General features: G+C 42.0%; 1 protein-coding gene across 1 annotated transcript; it reads left to right on the top strand.

Annotated features, from left to right (window-relative positions):
* Positions 1-1,050: 1,050 nt before the first annotated feature.
* On the top strand, positions 1,051-1,644 carry LOC113757040. The gene has a single exon (XM_027300453.1). The coding sequence runs from the start codon at positions 1,051-1,053 to the stop codon at positions 1,642-1,644; it is 594 nt and encodes a 197-aa protein (XP_027156254.1).
* The last annotated feature ends 22,910 nt before the right edge of the window (positions 1,645-24,554 follow it).

Genomic DNA, 24,554 nt, shown 5'->3' with positions numbered 1-24,554 from the left:
TTCGATTTTCGTAACTGTGGAAGCGTTCGAATGCTATAACCATGATACGAATGTGTTTTGGGTGTGATAAGCTTCGTAGTCCTAACGAGAGTTGGGCAGGCAGTCCGCTAACCCCTTTGGTTCGCCCTAGGGGAAGGTGGGGCTGTCACAGCTGGTATCAGAGCCTAGGTTGAGATAATCTGGGCAAACTAGAACTTGATTTTTGAGAATCTTAGGGATTTGTGTTAGAATATGATTAAGTATTGTCACATTGTCTAAGCGGTCACTTATGGATCTTCTTATAGGCCATGGATGGAGCTAGTGGGAGTGGAGGTGAGCCATAGCGAAGGCGTTTTCGTGTCTTCGATTACCAGGAGAGGCCTGGAGGTCTGATCCGGCTTTGGCATACTGCTAGTTGTACACGACGCTGTAGCCGTTGTCAGAGATATTCTTATATCGACCATGTGGTCGTGGTAGTACTTGAGCAGAGAAAGAGGTTGAGACGCGCTGCAGCCCAGGATCATACTGAAATACTTAGGCTGAGGGGCATCTTGAGGATGTAAACGGATCGGATTGGGGAGCTCCAGGGGGACATAGCCATCGAGCAGGAGCGGACGAATGCTCTGAGAGAGCAGTTACCAGTAGTTATCGACCGTTCTACGAATGTAGTTAGGGATGTGGAGGCTCCGGGTGTTGGGGCACCTAGAGAAGGAGTCATGCCCAGTCCTAGTCATGGAAGTGAATCCATGGGCTCAGTTGGGAACTAGATTAGAGTTCCTTGGGCCGTGTTTTGACCCCGTGGGTGGGGTACCTAGGATGATAGTTCACCGTTAACTGTTTGACTTTTTTTTTCTAGGGTGTATAGTGAACTTCTGAAAGATCCCCTTTTGTTTGATAGGATTCTTTTGCATGTACTTGACTTTGACACAGTTATGCGCACTATGCAGCTATGTTTTGTGTGTTTAAATGCCTTATGTGGTATTGGTTTCTATTATTTGTTCATGTCTAGCTGTTTTGTTATATGTCGTTTGACGTTATATTTGTACCTCGATCTTAGATTGATTTATATCTATGGAGGGCACTCGTAGTGGACGAGGCCGTGGGCGCGGTAGTAGGCAACCCGCGACTGAAGGGGCTACTAGGGAAACTATGCCCGAACCAAACCCTAAAACCCAAATTGATCCCAACGTTCAAGTAGCCGCTGCTATCCAACGGATGACTGATCTCCTAGTACATGTCGTGCAACAACAGGGCCACAACCCTAATCCACCTGTCGGGAATCCCGGAAACCCCGGAAACCATGTAGAGAGTGAGGATCGAGCTCTCGAGAGGTTCCAAAAGTTCTCCCCACCGAAGTTTCTAGGAGGGCCTGACCCTGATGTGGCCGAACAGTGGTTAGAAAAGATGATAGACATTTTTGCTGCCCTACACTATTCGGAGGAGAGGCAGGTTACTTTTGTTGTCTTTCAACTAGAAGGGGCCGCCCGTTCTTGGTGGAATATCATTCGAACTAAGTTGGAGAGAGAACAGACGCCAAGAACGTGGGTGAACTTCGTGAGGGAGTTCAATGCTAAGTACTTCCCGCCTTTGGTCCAGGAGAAGAAGGAAGACGAGTTTATTCGACTTCGCCAAGGCACTCAATCAGTGGCTAAGTGCGAGAGCTAGTTTACCCGCTTGTCCAAATTTGCCCCTGAATTTATTCTGACGGAACAAAGGAGGGTGAGATGTTTCATTCAGGGGCTCAATGTAGAAATTCAAAAAGACCTGGTCGTGGCCCAAATTACCACTTTTAGTGATGCCGTTGAGAAGGCTTTGCGAGCTGAGAACGCAAGGCTCCAAGTTAGGAACTTCCAAGATAGAAAACATGGATTCTCATGAAATAGTTTGACTCAGGGAGATAAAAGTACCCCTCCCAAGTTTGGAAGGGGAGCCGGAGGGGGAAGATCTCCGAGTATGGCGAGAGGGACCCAGCCAAGAGGTGGTCAGACTGGACGAGGCCAATAGAGAAATGCCTCACAGGGGAGCTCAGCTACTGTTTCCCATGGCCCGTGTGGTTTCTGTGGGAAGCCAAACCATACGGAGGATAACTACTGGAGGAAGGAGAAGAAGTGCTTACGTTGTGGGAGCGCGGAGCACCAGATAGCCAGCTATCCGGTCCAACCCCGAGAGGCGAGAGGGACTACGCAATCCTCTAAGGCTACTTCAGGACAGTCAAAAGTGGAAGGGACAAAATCGAAGGTGCCTGCTCGGGTGTATTCTATCGAGCAACATCCTGTGCCTGATCCGACGGAGGTAGTGGAAGGTACGATTCCTGTCTTCCACCGGCTAGCTAGGATTTTGATAGACCCCGGTGCCACCCATTCCTTTATTAACCCTGATTTCATGTGTGAAATTGATATTACCCCTATTAGTTTGCCTTATGATCTGGAAGTAAGTGCTCCTACGAGGGACCAGTGCTTGATCACTAGCAAAATGCATGTAAATTGTGAAATCTGGTAGGAGAGAGGAAGCTACTGGGGAATTTGATAAGTTTGGCCATTAAGGGGTACGACGTGATATTGGGTATGGACTGGTTAGCTTGGTATGATGCTCAACTGGACTGTAAGAGGAAGGTAGTTAAATTTCCTATCCCAGGGGAGGCGACCTTAAAATTACATGGGAGGGGTAGTCTAGCCTCATCTGTAATGATTTCGGGTATTCGGGCTAGGAAACTACTGAATAAAGGGGCATAAGGATTCCTGGCCTTTCTTATAAACACTCCTACCGATAAGTTAAAAGTACAAGATGTCCCAGTAGTGGGTGAATATCCAGATGTGTTTCTTGATGAATTAGTAAACCTACCACCGGAAAGAGAGATAGAATTTGAGATTAACCTGTTACCGGGGACTTCACCTATCTCTAAGACCCCATATCGAATAGCACCTGCTGAACTCAAAGAGTTGAAGTTGCAGTTGCAAGACCTGTTGGAGCGAGGGTTTATCCGTGAGAGTGGTTCTCCTTGGGGGGCACCGGTTCTCTTTGTCAAGAAGAAGGACGGGACCTTGAAGTTGTGTATCGATTACCGAGGGTTGAACAACGTGACTTTTAAAAATAAATATCCACTACCCCACATCGATGAATTGTTTGACCAATTGCAAGGTGCAGTGGTCATTTCAAAGCTAGACCTTCGACAGGGGTACTGCCAATTGTTGATCCGAAGGGAGGATGTGCCTAAAACTGCCTTCAATTCTAGGTATGGGCATTTCAAATTTGCCGTTATGCCCTTTGGTTTGACCAATGACCCTGCTGCCTTTATGGACTTATGCATCGGGTTTTCAAATCCTACCTAGACCGATTTGTCGTTGTGTTTATCGATGACATTTTGGTTTACTCAAAAACCTGAGAGGAGCATGCGCAACACCTGAAGATGGTCTTACAAATCCTGAGAGATCATCAGTTATATGCCAAATTCAGTAAGTGTGAATTTTGGCTGGAGAAGGTTGCTTTCTTAGGGCATGTGATTTCGAAAGAGGGAATTGTTGTAGATCCGGCGAAGGTGGAGGCAGTGACTGAGTGGAAGAGACCCGAAACTCTCACCGAGATTCGAAGTTTCTTAGGGTTGGCAGGTTACTACCGTCGGTTTATCAAGGATTTCTCGAAACTTGCCAGTCCTTTAACTGATTTGACAAAGAAGAATTGTCAGTTTTGTGGAGTGATAAGTGTGAGAATAGCTTCCAGGAGTTGAAGCGAAGGTTAACCACGGCTCCTATTCTAGCCTTGCCTAATGCTAAAGACAGTTACACTGTTTATACTGATGCTTCGAGGAAGGCTTGGGGTGTGTATTGATGCAGAACCAGAATGTGATAGCCTTTGCCTCTAGAAAATTGAAAACCCACGAACAAAACTATCCCACCCATGACTTAGAGCTAGCCGCAGTTGTCTTTGCTCTGAAAAAGTGGAGACACTATCTGTACGAGGTAACCTTTGAGGTTTATTCCGATCATAAGAGCCTTAAGTACCTCTTTTCTCAAAAAGAGTTGAATATGAGACAACGCCGGTGGATGGAATTCTTAGAGGACTACGATTGCACCATCAATTACCATCCGGGTAAGGCTAATGTAGTAGTTGATGCCCTAAGTCGGAAGGCTCAAATATATGGGTTAATGGTCAAGGAGTGGGAAATGTTAGGAACCGTTGGTGAGTGGAATCCTAGGTTGGAACATAAGAAGATAACCTTTGGAAATATCCGTGTGACATCCAATCTATTGGGTCGCATCAAAGAGGCTAAAACTAAGGATCCAATGGTTCAGAAATGGGTGGAAAAGGTGAAGAAAGGGGAAATTCCTGATTTCATTTTGGGTCCCGAAGAGGTTTTAAGGTTTAAGAATCGAATAGTGGTACCTAATGTTGACAATTTGAAAAGAGAGGTTCTGGAGGAAGCTCATCGATCCAAATATACAATCCATCCGGGTAGTAACAAGATGTATCAAGACCTACGCCGGTTATACTGGTGGGATAAAATGAAGAGGGATATAGCTCAATATGTACAAACCTGTTTAGTGTGCCAGCAGGTTAAGGCTGAACACCAAAAACCCTCCAGACTACTACAGCCTTTGGAGATACCTGAATGGAAATGGGAGAACATTACCATGGACTTCGTTTCTGGATTGCCTAGAACACAAAAAGGACATGATGCCGTTTGGGTGATCGTCGATCGGTTAACCAAATCGGCTCACTTTGTACCTGTGAATATGAAGTATTCCATGGATAAGTTGGCTCGGGTGTATATGAAGGAGATTGTGAGATTACATGGGATCCCCGTAAGTATAGTTTTCGATCGAAACCCTCGTTTTGTGTCGAGGTTTTGGCAAAAGTTTCAGGAGACCTTGGGAACTAAACTGAACCTAAGTACCACTTATCACCCTCAAACGGATGGACAGTCGGAGCGAACGATCCAAACCCTTGAAGATATGTTAAGGACTTGTATTTTAGACTTCGGGGGTAGTTGGGGCCAACATATGACTTTAGTGGAATTCGCCTACAACAATAGTTACCATTCGTCGATTCAAATGGCGCCGTATGAGGCTCTTTATGGACGGAAGTGCCGATCACCGATATACTGGGATGAGGTAGGAGAAAAGAATGTCTTGGACCCTACAACCATTCCTTGGATGGGGGATGCCCAAGAAAAGGTTAAGTTAATCCGTCAAAGACTACAAACAGCTCAAAGTCGCCAAAAGAGCTACGCGGACAACCGAAGAAAAGATTTAGAGTTTGAAGTTGGGGATCGTGTTTTCCTTAAGATCACTCCCCTACGAAGTGTTACTGCGGGTAGAGGAAAGAAACTCCAACCCAGATTCGTAGGACCTTTCACGATTCTCCAACGAGTTGGAAAAGTAGCGTACCGACTCGAGTTGCCACCAAGCTTGTCCCAAATTCACGATGTCTTCTACGTGGCAATGCTTAAAAAGTACTACCCTAACCCGACTCACATTGTGCAACCGGAGGAAATTGAGGTAGATGAAGCCCTTACCTACGAGGAGAAACCTGTGCGTTTACTAGATCGAAAGGTTAAGGAGCTGAGGAATAAACAAATTCCAATGGTGAAAATCTGTGGAAGAACCATGGAGTCGAAGAGGCGACCTGAGAAATGGAGGAGGAGATGAAAAACAAATACCCTGAGTTATTTGATAATCCATGTAAGAAATTTCGAGGACGAAATTCTTTAAGGAGGAGAGAGTGTGAGATCCCAAAATTTTTCTCATTTTCTAGGCATTTATTTTGTCCTTTTGTGCACATTTTCTATATTTTCTTTATTATATGAATTTTCTGGGATATTTTATGAGAAAATATGAATTTTAAATCATTTTTCCAAAATAAGTCATTTTTTGTAGTAATGGTGGTGTACAGTGGATGTGAAACCCACTAGTGCGGTAAGTGTGATAAATGTGGATAATTTGAAGAAGTTTTGTATATAGAGCTTATATTTCATGGTATTATGAGCTAATTAGAGGTTAGCTAGATAATTAAACTTAGGTAAGTAAGATGGTGAGATAAACACAACAGATGCCACATGTTGCCCTCCCATTGAAAGTTGGACTTTGACTAGTATTACTTTAACTTTACTAAAACAAATTTTGACCCAAAATTCTTCCCATTTTCTTCCCCTTAGGCCGTGCATCTTGGAGACAAAGAAAGAGAAAAACGTCTTCAATTTTCCTTCTTTTCTTGCTTAATCTTGTAAACCAACCATTAAAATTCCAAATTTCTCCACATAAGTAAGTTGATAAGCTAGTTTGAGGGCTTTGGTGGAGCCATTTGTGACAGCCCCACCTTCCCCTAAGGCGAACCAAAGAGGTTTGCGGACTGCCTGCCCAACTCTCGCCAGGACGAACAGTGCAGTTAAATACGATCTAAAACGTTCTGGGAAAAAATAAAAGCGCGCTCAAACAAGTCAAAATCACAAAATAAAAGAAACGAAAATTGGAACCGACATGAACAGTGCCGGACACGTCAGAATAGCATACAAAAGTTATCCAACTAGTTTATACAAGTCCGATTTGCAAATTACAACTCAAACGCAAAGGTTGGATCAAATTGCACTTAAGGTTTTGCCCAATAAGGAGCTATTCAAAATGTATTTCCTCAAGCTCAACTCGGCAACCAAAGGTCCTAGTCTCACAAAAGTTTCAAACCCCTATAAGGAAAACAAAAGTAATAGGGTGAGCTTACGCCCAGTGAGATACTTTCACTCAAGCAAGGAAGTTCAATTATGCATGGAGTTGATCAATCCCAAATCATTCAATAAGGAAGCTAAATAAAGTCACATATCAATAGCAATGGTAAAAGGATACGGACGGCACTCAAAAGCCCCTTTCCTCGCTCGCCATACTTGATCGTTTCTCATTGACCCTCCGTCAATGTACAAAGTGTAACCAAATGTAGATTCCGCTTTACTCCCATTCCTTCCACCCAACATACCCCTACCGGGCCCGAACTCCAAACAGTGAAAAATTGGTAATACTCGAATATACCGGAATCAAGAGTCTCATACTGCAAGATTCCATATAACAGTCCCCATGGCTCGTCAATTTTCACGACCAAGCCCTTGCCGGCTCGATTCAATTGACCACCAATGGGGTTGAGCTCAGTGATAACAGTAATGGCCGTTGGATACTCGTCCAAACGACACCAATTCCAATATATTCATATACCATTCCAGTAACACAGTAAACAGTCATATGTAAGACATAAAGGGTGAGAGTGATCAAGTACACCCTCACTTGAACCAATTTCAACGGTGCAAATAAGCATTCTAGGCATCAATTTCAAGTGTAACAAAGCCACATAGTAACAAGCAAGTGAGTGGTACACTCACCAAGCAAGCAAATAAAATTTCATACACTTCCGCCCAAAGAGCGTCTTGAATCACCGTCACGCCCTAAAACATTCAAACAAGCACAATGAGACTCGAATACGAGTCATAAACCGAATCCACATACTACTAGAGTAAAATCAAATGGAACGTATAAGTGCAAAATCAAACTAGGACATGTGCGGAAACGAAGTTTAGATTGGAAAACAAAAGGCAGATTTGCTGTTGCTTAGCGGAATTAACACAACTGAAGCTACTCTTGTCGGATTGAGGTGCAATATAACCGTTTCGAAGCTAAAAGAAAGGGCTACAATGTTGAAGAAGGCCACTTAGTCCAGTTTGTAGTGCAACTAGGTCAAAATTTCAATGTACCAAACCAGAACTGCACAAACAGGTTAGCCAACCACATTCTGGTTAAATGACCATAACTCAGGCTACCGAAGTCCAATTCAAGTGATTCGAAAGCCATATGAAAGCTAAGATACCAGGATATATTTCTTAAGAAGACATCGACAACCAAATCAGTAGTATCCCTGGTCAAACTAACCAATCACATAAGCGGATTATCAGTTTCGGACAGAAACAGGGCAGCAGGGGTATTTTGGTCTTTTCACAGACTACGTTACTCCGATTGGGCTGAAATTTAGCAGGAATCTACAAAAAAACATTCTGTACAACTTTCATGTTTTACACTAAGGCCAATTGGGCCTCTAACTAGGAGAAACTGTACCAGGAAGAATGGGGTTAATTGAAACACTAATTCTGGAATTTTCCGCACAAAGAGGAAATTTTGCGCAATTCGCTACAATTTACGCACTATAACTTCATTCTAGACTATCCCAAGCCATCATCTATGGCCACACAACATTAAACATATAAAAACAGAAATATCATTGATAAATATAAAATTCACCAATTTCTACCAAAAGTCATGAAATAACACCTCAAACCATCTCTTTCACTCACATAAGCCACTAATTACACATTATTGAGAAGAAAAGAGAGGTTCCTTAGCTACTCACCTTACCAACTCAAGAAAGGAAGCACTTAGCACCTTGGTCTTCCAAACCACTTCACAACCAACCTTACTACCACTAAACTAAAGGTTTTTATGGAGAAAATCCAAGTTTAATCGGTTGAACTAGAAGATTGAACAAGATTGGAGGCAAGAAAGTTGGGAGTTTTCTCTTCTTTTCTCTTGAAGATGGCCGGCCAAGGAAGCTTGCAAATGAAGATGTTTTTGGTCAATTTTTGTAGTAATTGGTAAAGTGGTGAATAGTGGTCAAAGTCCAAGAGTTAACCACCAAGTGACACATGGCACTCTAATTAATGCATGGCTATCCTTTTGTCTCTCCAACTCTCATCCATTGGGTAACCTCCAATTATCTCTTAACACCTGCTAAACTAATCCCGGTATATAAAACTTAACCTAACTGGCCGAATTTTACCGAACTTTCCGCACTAGCGGGTCCCACGTCCAGTACACGCTCTTAATTTCTCAAAAACTAACCGATACAAGAAAAATAATTTAAAACTATATTTACTCATAAAAATTATCTTAAAAAATTTTCCTAATAAAGAAAATGCGGAAAAGCATGCAATTAAATAGAATAAAACCTAGAAAATAAAAAAATTTACGGGGTCTCACACCCTCTCCCCCTTAAAAGAATTTCGCCCTCGAAATTTCTCACCTTGACTCACGGAAAGTTCAGGGTATTTCTTTCGCATTTCTTCTTCCACCTCCCAGGTAGCTTCGTCCACCCCACTCCACAGTATCTTAACCAACAGAATCTGCTTGTTTCTCAACTCTTTAACTTTCCGGTCAAGCAATTGTACAGGTTTCTCTTCGTAAGTGAGCGATTCATCTATTTCAATTTCCTCTGGCTGTAAGATACGGGATGGATCGGGATAGTACTTCTTAAGCATCAAGACGTGGAAAACGTCGTGAATTCAAGAGAGATTGGACGGTAGTTCCAGGCGATACGCTACTTTACCAACCCTTTGGAAAATCTTGAAAGGTCCAACGGACCTCGGTTGGAGCTTTTTTCCTCTACCCGCTGTGATGCTCCGTAACGGTGTGACCTTGAGGAAAACATGCTCTCCCACTTCGGACTCCAAGTCTTTTCTTCGATTATCCGCGTAGCTCTTTTGTCGGCTTTGAGCTGTTTGGAGTCGTTGTCGTATTAACTTAACCTTTTCTCGAGCCTCCTCCATCCATGGAATAGTCACTGGATCTAGCGCCTTCCTCTCGCCAACTTCATTCCAATAGATCGGTGACCGGCATTTCCGTCCATATAGTGCATCGTATGGAGCCATTTGAATCGACGAATGGTAGCTGTTATTGTACGCAAACTCCACTAAGGTCATGTGTTGACCCCAGTTACCCCCAAAATCCAGAATACAGGTCCTTAACATGTCCTCAAGAGTTTGGATTGTTCGCTCCGACTGTCCATCCGTCTGCGGGTGATAGGTGGTGCTTAAATTGAGTTTGGTCCCCAGAGTCTCTTGGAATTTCTGCCAAAACCTAGATACGAAGCGGGGATCTCTGTCTTAAACGATGCTCACAGGAACACCATGTAGCCTTACGATCTCGTCCATGTACACTTGAGCCAATTTCTCCATGGAGTATTGTAGACACCAAATTTTTAAATAATTGTTATCCTAATTTTTTATTTTTATTTTTAGTAATAATTCTCTTAATTCCATGATTTTTGGTTCTTAGACTTTTAGCATTTATATAGCACTTTAGTATTTTTTAGATTATTATTATCTATTATTTTATTTTCATTTTATTTTTTAGTTGTATTTTGTATTCATTTTGGGCTCTCTTAGCTATTTAATTATTTAATTATTTATTTTTATTATTATAAGACTTTTAGCATAAATTTTTGCCAAAAAGAGAGAAAATTGGGGAAAAATATGTTTTATTTCTTTTTATTGAAAAAAAAGTAAAGTAAAAAAAAGTAAAAGAAAAAAAGAAAAGAGGAAAATTTTTTATCTTTTGGTTACTAATCTGGTATATTTTATTTAAGTTTGTTTAAATTGTCATTTTTGTATTATTAATTAAGTGATTAAAAAAAAAAAGGGAAACATTTGGTCTCGGCTGCAGCAGAAGAGAATTGCAGCCGCGGTTCTCGGCCATTGGCCTTGGGTAGGCTCCGTTAGATCATCACAGTACTGTTACACTTGGCTTTCATCTACAAGCCCAGGACAATCTAGAAATGGAAGCTCATCCGATGGCTGAGAGGGGAACGGAGACTTGAAGCTGCCTCTGAACCCTTGAGATGAGGTTTAAGGGGTTTGGATGGGATATAAAAAGAAAAGCTAAAGGCTCAGAAAAGGAGGGGAGGTTCTGGATGACGGCGGAGTGAGAGTAGGGAAATAGCAATCTGAGATTGGTGACGAGGTGGAAAAACAGAAATCAAAGGAAAAAAGAAAGAGATCGAGGGAACCAGGACAGACTGAGGGAAAGAGTAACAGGATAGTGAGAAAAGAGAGAAGGATCGGGTGAAGGAAAAGGGAGAGGCTACGGGCGGAAAAACAGACACCAAAAGAGAGAAAGGGAACAGCAACCAAAGGAAAGAGGAGGAGGAACTGCTGGAAACTTTCTTCATCGGCTGATTTTTTTCCCACAGACTGCATTAGCTTCTATCGACTCTTTAAGGTATACTTCCAAGTTCCCCATCAAAGCTATATTTTGGATCTTTACTTGAAGCTCTTGGATGAAGTCTGGTTTGTTTTTCTTTTCCGTAAATCTGCTGAGGAAGGGATGAACTATGAATCTTGTGTTCTATTTTGTTTTCCTTCTTTTCTTGTTTCCGTTGTCAAGGGTTTTGTGGGAAAAGCTAGAATTTTTCTGTTGATTAAAACTTTTTAGCAGCAATCTTGATAAAAATCTGATCTTTCGGGTTGCTGAAGTTTCTGGAATGGCTTGGGATCCCTTTCTGGGTTTTGCTTGTTGAGTTTGTTGGTATCCCATGTATGTAAAGCAGAAACGTGCGGCGTAGCAACAGGCCGCGACATGGCACTTGTTCAATACCTTTCGCTGCATTTTTTGAAACATTAGCTGAAGTTTTGTGCTCTTTGGCAGTAGCTTTAGGCGTAGTTTCACTCTCTCTTTTGCTGCATTTCATGCCCTGCTGTTTCATTTAGTTTATGGGGGTTAGAGGATTATGCTTGGGGATGTTACATGACAATAAGTTGAAGCTGCAACAATTTGCAACAGAGCAAAAAAAAAAAAGCTTTTGCATGCTCTTTGTTGTTTTCTTACCTACATTTACTCACCAAAGTTTCGGCCATCCAGTTTGCTGGTCGACCTATATGTTGGAAAGAGGAATTAGATAAGGGGTGTTGGGTTTGCATTTTTGGGGGCTGGAACGCTTGAGTCATGTTCAAACACTTACCGAAAGAGTGAATTTCAGGTTGCCAAACCATTTTACATGAATGTCTTGTTCAGAATTTCTTTGTTGCATCAGTTCCTTTATTGTTTCTTGCTTGTTTGGAGTTTAAAGTTAAGCAGCTTGTTGCTTAGTTAAAGTTGTGATGTTGGGTTAAAAAATATCTAATCAAAGTTGTGTATTTGAATCAAAAATCTGGTCTCCGTGATGAAATGAAAAAAGCTGCGGCTGGGAAAAATTGCAGAAAACTTGCGGCACTTTTTCTCTTTCCTTCTATTGCTGTTTTGCTGTTTACTTTCATCTTTGCTGGTCAGCTTCATTTTCTCTGTTTCGAATCCTGCTATGAAGTTGCATGTTTAGTCGATGATGGATAGGTAGAATTCTGGTTTCTTGTTGAATCTGCTTGCATGATGAAATGGAAAGAAGATTGCGGCTGAAATGGTACAGAAAAGAAAGGCTCTTCTACGTAATCTGCATGCATGTTAAAAAGGAAAAGTTGCATTTTAACCCCCCAAGTCTCCCTTCATTTCACCATGACCCAACCAATTGAATAATGCCCTCAATTTGGTCTTTGGCAACCTTAATTTTGCGATTGTTATTGCTTGTTTACTTCAAGTAATTACCATGCTTTATTTGAATTGCACTTAATTCGTGATTTTAAGAGCTTTATGACCAAGTGAGCTTGTGTTTTGCATATTTTCTTTAACGTTCTTAATTAAATTGGTACCCTGACCATTTTATTGTTTTGGAGGGTAAATTAGTAATTTCACTTCGTTAGGGCATCGATTCAAGGGAGGTACACTCTATCCCTTATTTTGACCTTATTTGACCCTATGTAATCCAACGTGCTAAGTGAGAATTGCATGTCTACTTTCCTTTCTTTGCTTTTCCTTAATTCCTTTCATTTATTTCATTTACTTTTGCTTTTATTAAGTCATTCTTTTATTTATTTATGAGGTATGTGTACACCTCTTGGCTTGTAATAGATAGGGCTTGGAGAGCATTTTTATTCACTTTTCCTCTTCCCCATTTGTTTTAGTTAGCAAATGTAATAGGTTCATTAGCTTGATTGCTTGCTTTTGTTGCTATGTGTTAATTTGCTTTATTAGGCTCTTGCATTTAGTCGAGCATGCTAAGTGTTATGTGCTACGTGTTTATAGGTGATTGGCATGTCTACTTGCTTTCTATAGTCATAGATGAACGTGATGGATGAATGCGTCACCGTGGCTAGTCCAACGCTGGTTATGGTTTTTCCCCCGAGCTCTCGCAAGTCCAATGCTTGTGAGAGAATTTTAGAAAAGGGCTAGTCCAATGCTAGACCCAATAGGCCGTCCCCTCTCGTTAGTACATACTTGCATGTTTCACTACATTTCATACATTTTTCTTAGTTTTCTAGCATTTGGCATGCTCCTCCAATCCTTTCCCCTTCATTTTAGGTTTTTGCATCCTCATGCTAGTTATAGGGTACATTTGCTTGAGAGTCCCCTTTCGGTAAGGGAAACGAGCGAGTGTGGCTACAAAATAGCCTTAGCACGCTAGTTCTTCCTTCTAATCAAAGGGAAAATTAAAATCATGAAGTTAGAAGTCATTCCCGTACCCGACTTGATGCATTCCTCTAGGTTCATACACTCTCATTTTTATTATATCATCACTTTTTTCATCTACACTCTCTCACTACTTATATTTTTCTCAATCCACATGCCATGTTCGCACATTTTTCTTATTTCCCTATCACTTATTTATTTTCTACCTCACAAATTGCACCCAATTGCACTTATATGCATTTACTACCATTATACCTTTATTTTCTCAATTGGCACACATGCACTTTTCTTACATTTGCACACATGCACTTTTCTCACATTTGCACACATGCATATTTTCTTACATTTGCACACATGCACTTTTCTCACATTTGCACACTTGCACTTACATTTGTGTTTTTATTTTCTTTTGCATTCCTCTTACATTTTCACACTTGCACTCATATTTGGGTCTTCATTTGCATTACCCGTGACCTCTATGAGAGTTTTCCTTATTGGCCATCACAACTCATGTGATTGGGACCAAAAAGCCTCATAAGAGACATTTTAGATTTAGGATTGCATTTTTTTCATATCCATTAGTCACATCCAACATGCAACACATATTTTGGGTAGAAGAATTAAGAAAAGAAGGGCTAAGTCATGCAACTAGCTTTGGCTAGGGTAAGGGAGTACCTTAGGCTTTGCCTTTGCCTTCTCCCTTATCAAATGTGACCTCCGATCCCTTTCTTTGGTTACGTAGATCTAAGAGTCTCTTAAAAAGGGTTTGTTTACTTTTCTTTCCAAAAAATCACTTTTTTGGGTGACTTGGTACACCCTAACTCTATACCAAGTGGCGACTCCATTTTCCATTCAAAAACCCTTTTTGAACTTTGTTTGGCCAAACCGTCGCATTTCACAATCCCACGGCCTTTTTATTTTCACTTTCACACACGTTCACATACATATCACACTACTTGCACACCTCAAAAAGTGGGGCGCGACAAGTATTTCATGTTTACTGGTAAGAAATGGGCCGATTTGGCTAATCGATCAACGATCACCCAAACGACATCGTGTCCTCGTTGCGTTCCCGACAAACCTGAAACAAAATCCATTGTGACGTTTTCCCACTTCTATTCGGGTATTTCAAGAGGTTGTAGTAAGCCTGATGATTTTTGATGCTCCGCCTTAACTTGTTGGCAAACGAGACATTTCTGCACGTATAGAGCGATTTCCTTCTCATATTGTCCCACCAATAGGCTCCTTTCAGATCCTGATACATCTTGCTACTACTCGGATGGATTGTATACTTGGACCGATGAGCTTCCTCTATGATCTCCATTTTTATCGTCTCATCTTTAGGCACCACCACTCGATTTCGGTATTTTAGAATACCCTCAGGACTAAAGTTGAAGTCAGTCAATTCCCCTTTTTCCATCTTCTCTCCCCACTTCCGCACCATCAAATCCTCCTTTTGCGCTTCTTTAATTCGCTCCAGTAGGGTGGATGTTACCTTAATATTACCAAAAACCACCTGATGACTCCCAAGACAGGGTTTCCACTCGCAAACGGATTCTAACAAATCCCACTCTTTGATCATTAATCCTGCTACTTGAGCCTTGCGACTTAAGGCATCAGCCACTATGTTTGCCTTCCCCGGATGGTAGTTGATAGTGCAGTCGTAATCCTCCAGAAATTCCATCCACCGTCGCTGCCTCATGTTTAATTCCTTCTGCGAGAAGAGGTATCTAAGACTTTTATGGTCTGAGTACACCTCGAACGTTATCCCGTATAAGTAATGTCTCCACTTTGTCAGAGCGAAAACAACCGCGGCTAGCTCAAGATCGTGGGTTGGGTAGTTCTGCTCGTGGAGTTACAACATTCTTGAGGCAAAAGATATCACATTCCGGTTCTGCATTAAAACGCATCCCAGGCCTTCTCGCGACGCATCGGTATAAACGGCAAACCCGTCTACTCCGTTAAGCAAGACTAGAACTGGAGCCATGGTCAATCTTTTCTTTAACTCTTGGAAACTTGTCTCACATCGGGCATTCCATTCAAACCGACCATGTTTCTTTGTCAGGTCGGTTAAAGGACCGGCTAGTTTGGAGAAATCTTTAATGAAACGCCGGTTGTACCCAGCCAGCCCTAGAAAGCTACGAATCTCTGTGGGGTTTTCTGGCCTCTTCCAATTGGTCACGGCCTCTACTTTCGCCGGGTCAACCGAGATGCCTTCTGGGGAAATTACGTGCCCTAAGAAAGAGATTTTCTCCAACCAAAATTCACACTTACTGAACTTGGCGTACAACTGATGCTCCCTTAGGGTCTGTAAAACAACTCTCAAATGCTGCTCATGCTCTTCACGTGTCTTGGAGTAAACTAGAATGTCATTGATAAAGACTACGACAAATCGATCCAAGTAGGGCTTGAAAACCCTATGCATTAAGTCCATGAAGGTGGCAGGAGCATTGGTTAGTCCAAAGGGCATAACTGCGAACTCGTAATACCCATATCTCGAATTGAAAGCGGTTTTCGAGATATCCTCCTTCCTGATTAACAACTGGTAATACCCTTGGCGAAGGTCCAGTTTCGAGAAGACCACTGCTCCTTGCACCTGGTCAAACAACTCATCAATGTGGGGCAGTGGATAGTTATTATTAACCGTGACATTGTTCAGGCCCCGATAGTCGATACACATCCTCAAACTTCCATCCTTTTTCTTTACAAACAACATAGGGGCTCCCCAAGGAGACCCACTCTCTTGAATGAATCCCCTCTCCAAAAGGTCTTATAACTGCAACTTCAACTCCTTAACTTCAGCAGGAACCATCCGATACGGGATTTTTGAGATAGGCGAGGTTCCCGATAACAGGTCGATTTTGAATTCTATCTCTCTTTCCGGAGGTAAGGCTACTAACTCATCAGGGAATATATCCAAAAATTCCCGTACAATGTGCACATCCTCTACCTTCAATTTATCCGTGGGGGTGTTGATTAGAAAGGCTAAAAATCCTTGCGCCCCTCTACTTAACAATTTCCTAACTCGAATACCCGAGATCAAAGCAGATGAGGCTAACCTACCCCTTATATCCAACTTTAGGGTCGCCTCGCCAGGAATGCGGAATTCTACCATCTTCTTCTTACAATCTAGTTGGGCTTTATACTTGACTAACCAGTCCATGCCCAAAATCACATCATATCCCTTAATAGACAGGCATATCAAATCCCCTAACAACTTTCTCTCTCCTACCCAAACCTCGCAGTCCTTATAAACTAGGCTAGTAACCAAACGATGATCCCCCGTAGGCGTACTAACTTCTAGGTCGTATGGTAAACTAGCAGGTTTTATATCAATGTCACACATGAAATTAGGGATGACAAAGGAATGGGTGGCACCGGGATCTACTAAAACCTTTGCAAAGCAGTGGAATACAGGGATCGTACCTTCTACGACCTCAGAGGAATCTGGGACCTGCTGTGGCTCTAATGAGTACACTCAAACCGCGACCTTAGGTTTCGTCCCATCTCCCTCAGCTGGTCTAGCGTTGGTGTTTGACGGTGGTTGACTTCCCTTTTCGTCTTGCCTTAGGGTTGGGTAGGTGGCAAGCTGGTGGTCTGCACTTTCGCAACGCGGACATTTCCCATCTTTCTTCCAGCAGTTGTCCTCAAAATGATTTGGCTTTTCGCAGTACCCACAAGGTCCACGGGACGCCGAACCTAAACCCCTCTGGAAATTTCCTACCTGGCCTCTCCCAGCTGGGCCACCCCTGGACGGAACCCCTCTGCCTTCTCCCGACTGTCATCCACCTCCGGCTCCCAGTCCGAACTTGGGAGGGGTACCCTTATCCCCCTGCCCTGAACTACTTCCAGGAAAACCGCGCTTCTTTGCCTAAAAGTTTCGTACTTGTAGCCTAGCGCTCTCCACCCGTTGGGCTTTCTCCACGGCCTCGCTAAAAGCATTAATCTGGGCCACCGCGAGATCCTTCTGAATTTCTACGTTCAAACCCTGGATAAATCGCCTTATTCGCCGCTGCTCGGTCATGATCAGCTCGGGGGCAAATTTGGATAGGCGGGTGAACTGACTCTCGTATTCCGCTACAGATCGGGCCCCTTGGCGAAGTCGGATAAACTCATCTTCCTTCTGTTCCTTGACTAGAGGAGGGAAGAATTTAGCATTGAACTCTCGCATGAAGTTCACCCAGGTCCAGGGCGTTTGCTCCCGTTCCCACTTCTGCCGTATGACGTTCCACCAGGAACGGGCCACCCCTTCTAACTGAAAGACGGCAAAGGTCACCTGCCTCTCCTCAGTGTAGTGCAAGGCAAGAAAAATATCCACCATTTTCTCTAGCCACCTTTCGGCTATATCTGGATCGGGCCCCCCAAGGAACTTTAGTGGAGCAAACTTTTGGAATCTCTCGAGAGCTCTGTCTTCGCTCTTCACGTGATTGCCAGGGTTTTCCAGGGTTAGAATTAGGGTTTTGACCCTGTTGCTGCACCACTTGGGCCAATAAATTAGTCATTTCCTACATGGCAGCAGCTATTTGAACGTTAGGGTCAACCCTAGGTTCAGGGTTGGGTCCAGACGAAGTTTCCCCAGTGCCCCTTTCAGACGTGGGTTGCCTACTCCCACGCCCACGTCCCCGACCACTACGGGTGCCCTCCATAGAATCTATTCAATCTAGACAAATGTAACTAGAACAATAAAAGAACAATACATGTACGTAAGAAACCAAACGCTTTTACAATAAAGCATATACACATTCCAAAGCAAAGTCACCAAAACAAAGTCAAACAAGGCACATATTAACAGTCAGTCAAGTACAACAAAGACAATCCACAAGGGAACAACATCATCAATATTAGTATATACATTGCTAGTCCAAACGTACAAAAATGGCTAGCTAAAGTTCTTTCCCAGGTCTACCATTCCCTATCCGTCCTATATACGGTAGTCAAAATCCTCCAAAATACCCCAAGGGTGACGGCTCAGTCGGTCGTCGGGCTAGTGGACCCACCCGATGGGGTGGATTCACCTCCATCCTCGCCCCCTGCACACGAAGCCTCGTCACTCTCCTCCTCGAGCAAATCGTCGCAAAGGTTCAAGATCGACTCGGCTCGAACCCTAACTTTCCTAGCTCTCTTAGTCATACGCTCACGTGCCTCTCCAAGTTGGGCGCAAAGGTCGTCCACCCTATCTTGACCTTCGATCACGTCGTACTCTAGCTCCTTGATTCGCTCGGCTTGTTTCTCGTTAGCTGCCCTTAGTTGGTTCACTTCGGCCTCAAGCCTAGCGTTATCCTTCGCCAACTCCTTTCGTTCCTCTACCACAGCCAACACTACAGTGTTAGGGTAGGCGTAAGTGTGACGGTACTCACAACGTCGGAGGCGGTTAGCTGGACTCCAACGTACGACGGCCCCTCTTGGCCGAATCTGGTACTTAATCGCCGGGAGCACTCCACAGGGTCGCTCACCAGTAAGGCTACCACTAGGCCCGTCCATCCTACACCACAAGAGTAAATAATCATAAATAATCTTAAGGGAAACAATCAAAATAATCCTCAAGTCGAGCATTTCTAACACGCCCAGGCCAATTCAAACCTAGGCTCTGATACCACCTGTGACAGCCCCACCTTCCCCTAAGGCGAACCAAAGAGGTTAGCGGACTGCCTGCCCAACTCTCGCCAGGACTAACGGTGCAGTTAAACACGATCTAAAACGTTCCGGGAAAAAATAAAAGTGCGCTCAAACAAGTCAAAATCACAAAATAAAAGAAACGAAAATCGGAATCGACATAAACAGTGCCGGACACGTCAGAATAGCATACAAAAGTTATCCAACAAGTTTATACATGTCCGGTTTGCAAATTATAACTCAAACGCAAAGGTTGGATCAAATTGCACTTAAGGTTTTGCCCAATAAGGAGCTATTCAAAATGTATTTACTCAAGCTCAACTCGGCAACCAAAGGTCCTAGTCTCACAAAAGTTTCAAACTCCTGTAAGGAAAACAAAAGTAATAGGGTGAGCTTACGCCCAGTGAGATACTTTCACTCAAGCAAGGAAGTTCAATTATGCATGGAGTCGATCAATCCCAAATCATTCAATAAGGAAGCTAAATAAAGTCACATATCAATAACAATGGTAAAAGGATACGGACGGCTCTCAAGAGCCCCTTTCCTCGCTCGCCATACTTGATCGTTTCTCATTGACCCTCCGTCAATGTACAAAGTGTAACCAAATGTAGACTCCGCTTTACTCCATTCCTTCCACCCAACATACCCCTACCGGGCCCGAACTCCAAACAGTGGAAAATTGGTAATACTCGAATATACCGGAATCAAGAGTCTCATACTACAAGATTCCATATAACAGTCCCCATGGCTCGTCAATTTTCACGACCAAGCCCTTGCCGGCTCGATTCAATTGACCACCAATGGGGTTGAGCTCAGTGATAACAGTAATGGCCGTTGGATACTCGTCCAAACGACACCAATTCCAATATATTCATATACCATTCCAGTAACACAGTAAACAGTCATATGTAAGACATAAAGGGTGAGAGTGATCAAGTACACCCTCACTTGAACCAATTTCAACGGTGCAAATAAGCATTCTAGGCATCAATTTCAAGTGTAACAAAGCCACATAGTAACAAGCAAGTGAGTGGTACACTCACCAAGCAAGCAAATGAAATTTCATACACTTCCGCCCAAAGAGCGCCTTGAATCACCGTCACGCCCTAAAACATTCAAACAAGCACAATGAGACTCAAATACGAGTCATAAACCGAATCCACATACTACTAGAGTAAAATCAAATGGAACGTATAAGTACAAAATCAAACTAGGACATGTGCAGAAACGAATTTTAGATTGGAAAACAAAAGGCCGATTTGCTGTTTCTTAGCGGAATTAACACAACTGAAGCTACTCTTGCCGGATTGAGGGAAAATATACACCGTTTCGAAGCTAAAAGAAAGGGCTACAATGTTGAAGAAGGCCACTCAGTCCAGTTTGTAGTAAAACTAGGTCAAAATTTCAATGTACCAAACCAGAACCGCATAAACAGGTTAGCGAACCGCATTCTGGTTAAATGACCATAACTCAGGCTACCAAAGTCCAATTCAAGTGATTCCAAAGCCATATGAAAGCTAAGATACCAGGATATATTTCTTAAGAAGACATTAACAACCAAATCAGTAGTATTCCCGGTCAAACTAACCAATCACAGAAGCAGATTATCAGTTTCGGACAGAAACAGGGAAACAGGGGTATTTCGGTCTTTTCACAGGTTACGTTGCTCCGATTGGGCTGAAATTTTACAGAAAACTATAAAACATTATTCTATACAACTTTCATGTTTTATACTAAGGCCAATTGGGCCTCTAACTAGGAGAAACTGTACCATGAAGAATGGGGTTAATTGAAACCCTAATTCTGGAATTTTCCGCACAAAGAGGAAATTTTCCGCAATTCGCGACAATTTACGCACTATAACTTCATTCTAGACTATCCCAAGCCATCATCTATGGCCACACAATATTAAACATATAAAAACAGAAAAATCATGGATAAATATAAAATTCACCAATTTCTACCAAAAGTCATGAAATAACACCTCAAACCATCTCTTTGACTCACATAAGCCACTAATTACACATTATTGAGAAGAAAAGAGAGGTTCCTTAGCTACTCACCTTACCAACTCAAGAAATGAAGCACTTAGCACCTTGGTCTTCCAAACCACTTCACAACCAACCTTACTACCACTAAACTAACGGTTTTTATGAAGGAAATCCAAGTTTAATCGGTTGAACTAGAAGATTGAACAAGATTGGAGGCAAGAAAGTTGGGAGTTTTCTCTTCTTTTCTCTTGAAGATGGCTGGCCAAGGAAGCTTGCAAATGAAGATGTTTTTGGTCAATTTTTGTATTAATTGGTAAAGTGGTGAATAGTGGTCAAAGTCCAAGAGTTAACCACCAAGTGACACATGGCACTCTAATTAATGCATGGCTATCCTTTTGTCTCTCCAACTCTCATCCATTGGGTAACCTCCAATTATCTCTTAACACCTACTAAACTAATCCCGGTATACAAAACTTAACCTAACTGGCCGAATTTTACTGAACTTTCCGCACTAGCGGGTCCCACGTCCGGTACACGCTCTTAATTTCTCAAAAACTAACCGATACTAGAAAAATAATTTAAAAACTATATTTACTCATAAAAATTATCTTAAAAAATTTTTCTAATAAAGAAAATGCAGAAAAGCATGCAATTAAATAGAATAAAACCTAGAAAATAAGAAAATTTGCGGGGTCTCACACCATTTGTGAAGAAGAACCACTAACCACCTTGCTTCTTGGAGTTGACAAGGTGAGTTGTCAAAATATCTCCTCTTTGATGATAATAATGATCAATTAATGGATTCTAGTGGTGAAGCATGTCATTTTGTGGAATATTTCTTGACTTATGGTTGAGTTTGTCCCATTTTCATATTTATTGGTGAATTTTCTGTTTTATATGATATATTATGGTTGGCTATGGAATGATAGCCTTCTATTGAATAATTTGGAGCCTCTATATGTTAATTGTGGGTTATAGTGTAGAAAATCCAGCTTTTAAGGGAAATTTCAGTTTTAGGGTTTTATATATTTGGGGCTTTTCTAATGTCGCGCCCCACTTTTTGAATGGTGAATGATGTGTGTGGTGTGAGTGTGTGTGATATACATGTGAACGTGTGCGGAATGAAAAGTAAAAGGCTATGGGACTTAGAATGCGACGATTTGGCCAAGTGAAGTTCAAAAGGGTTTTGGTATCAAAAAATGGAGTCGCCACTTGGTATAGAGTTAGGGTGTACCAAGTCACCCAAAAATGATTTTTGTTTTTGAATAAAAAAAAGTAAATAAACCCTTTTTGAGAACTTTTGGGTCTGCGTAACCAAAAGAGGGATCGGGGGTCACATTTGACGAAGGGGAAGGCAAGGATAAAAATCCAAGACACCCCTTCGACCTAGCCAAGGCTAGTTGCGTGACTTAAACCAATTTTCCTAATTTTTCTACCCAATGTATGTTCGCACGTTGGATATGACTATATGAATGCAAAACGGAAAGGAAAATGCAATCCTAAATTCTACGATGTCTCTCGTGAGGCTTTTGGTCCCAAACCACATGAATTGTGGCGGCCAACAAAGGAAAACCCCCATAGAGGTCGATTAATGCAAATGAGACTCAAAGGTGCAAGTGTGGAAGTGTATGAAAGAAATTAAAAATCCAAGTGTTTGTGTGCAAGTGTATGAAAAGGTGCACGTGTGCAATTGTATGAAAATTCCAAGTATTTGTGTGCAAGTGTATGAAATATAGTGATAAGTGCATATAGGTGTAATTAAATGCAATTTTGTGAAGTAGAAATCAAAATGAACAATAAGGAAAGGAAAATGTGAATTGAAAAGAATGAGTGAGTGATAAATGAGAATGAATGAACCTAAGGGAATGCATCAGGTCGGGTATGGGAATGACTCCTAACTTGTCGACTTCGATTTTCCCTTTGATTAGAAGGCAAAACTAGCGTGCTAAGGCTATCGAGTAGCCACACTCGCTCGTTTCCCTTATCAGAAGGGGACCCTCAAGCAAATGGACCCTACAACTATCATGATATGCAAAAATCCTAAAATGAAGGGAAAGGGGGTTCGAGGAGCATGCCAAGTGATAAAACTAAGAAAAATGCATGATATGTGGTGAACAAGCAAATGATATGCTAATGAGGGGAAATCCCTAAGGGTCTAGCGTTGGACTAGCCCATTCTATGAATTCCGACTAGCGTTGGACTAGCGGAAACGTACATTCATCCATTCCATTCATTCATGGCTATGAAAGCAAGTAGACATGCCAAAATACTCGTAAACACATAGCACATAGCATTTAGCATGCTCGACTAGATGCAAGAGCCTAATAAAGCAATTAAACATGTAGCAACAAAAACAAGCAACCAAGGGGAAGGGGAAATGGACCAGATGCTCTCCGAGCCCTATCTATTACAAGCCAAGAGGTGTACACATACCCCATAAAAGCATAAAGGGGAAGGGGAAATGGACCAGATGCTCTCCGAGCCCTATCTATTACAAGCCAAGAGGTGTACACATACCCCATAAAACTTAAATAAAAGTAAAAAAACAAGTAAATGCATGCAAGGAGGTAAGGAAAGCGAAGTAGACATGCATATTCACATAACACGTAGGAGCACGTAAGAGAAATGAAAATCAAAGAGATAGAGGTTACCTCCCTTGCAATTGGGCCCCAATGAAGTGAAATCACTTATTTATCCTCCAAAATAAAAGAAATGGTCAAGGTACCAATTTATTTGGAAAAATTAAAAGAAATGCGCAAAACAAAGCTCACTTGATCATAAAGCCCCTAAAGTCATGTCTTAAGCGCAATTGAAACAAAGCATGGTAGTTAATTGAAGCAAATAAGCAATGAAGTTGCACGAATTAAAATTACCAAGGACCAAATTGATGAAATTATTTAATTGATTGGGTTCTAGTGAAATAAAGGGAGACTTGGGGGGCCAAAGTGCAATTTTCAGAGAGTTTTTTCATGCAATTCATGCAAGCTACGAAGAACTTCACTTCTGCAATTTTCATATGCTCTAACAACCGAAAAAGGAAATCTGCTGCACATCTCCCTCAAGACCAGATTTCTTGAGCACAACTTTGATTAGATATTTCCAAACCAACATCACAAATTCAGACTAGACAACCCACTTCATAGTCACCACCATTCAAACAAGCAGGAAACTTGGCAAGATCTAGTGCAAAAAATCTGGAAAAAACATGCAAAATGGCTCGGCAAAACTGATTGTTTATTTTCCAGCAAAGTATTTGATCTAAATCAAGTATTTCAGCCCCCAAGCATGCAAACTCAATACCAATCAAACACTACCCCTTTCCACACCAAATTAACCATCAAATTGAGATGGCCAACTTGGTGAAAGACCACGGAGAAAAGAACAACAAAACAGATACAGCAGCCTTTTCTCTGCTGCAAATTTCATTCGGGAGCTTACATAGCTCAGAAAAATTTGAGGTAGAGCTTTAACATGCAAAAACCAAAGGATAACTATGAAACTAGCAAACTTGAACTTATTCAGGGGTGCATTTCTGCAATAAAGACACAAACAATACTGCTGCATTTTTGGTTTCCAGGCTTGCGGCAATTTTCCAGCCGCAACTCTACCCATTCTATCATGCAAACAGGTCTATCAGAAGCAGGTTTCTACCTATCCATCATTAACCAAACATGCA

The sequence above is a fragment of the Coffea eugenioides genome, unplaced genomic scaffold, assembly GCF_003713205.1.
Source record: "Coffea eugenioides isolate CCC68of unplaced genomic scaffold, Ceug_1.0 ScVebR1_2637;HRSCAF=3702, whole genome shotgun sequence".
NCBI classification, from domain to species: domain Eukaryota; kingdom Viridiplantae; phylum Streptophyta; class Magnoliopsida; order Gentianales; family Rubiaceae; genus Coffea; species Coffea eugenioides.
This window is presented reverse-complemented; position numbering and strand designations above follow the sequence as displayed.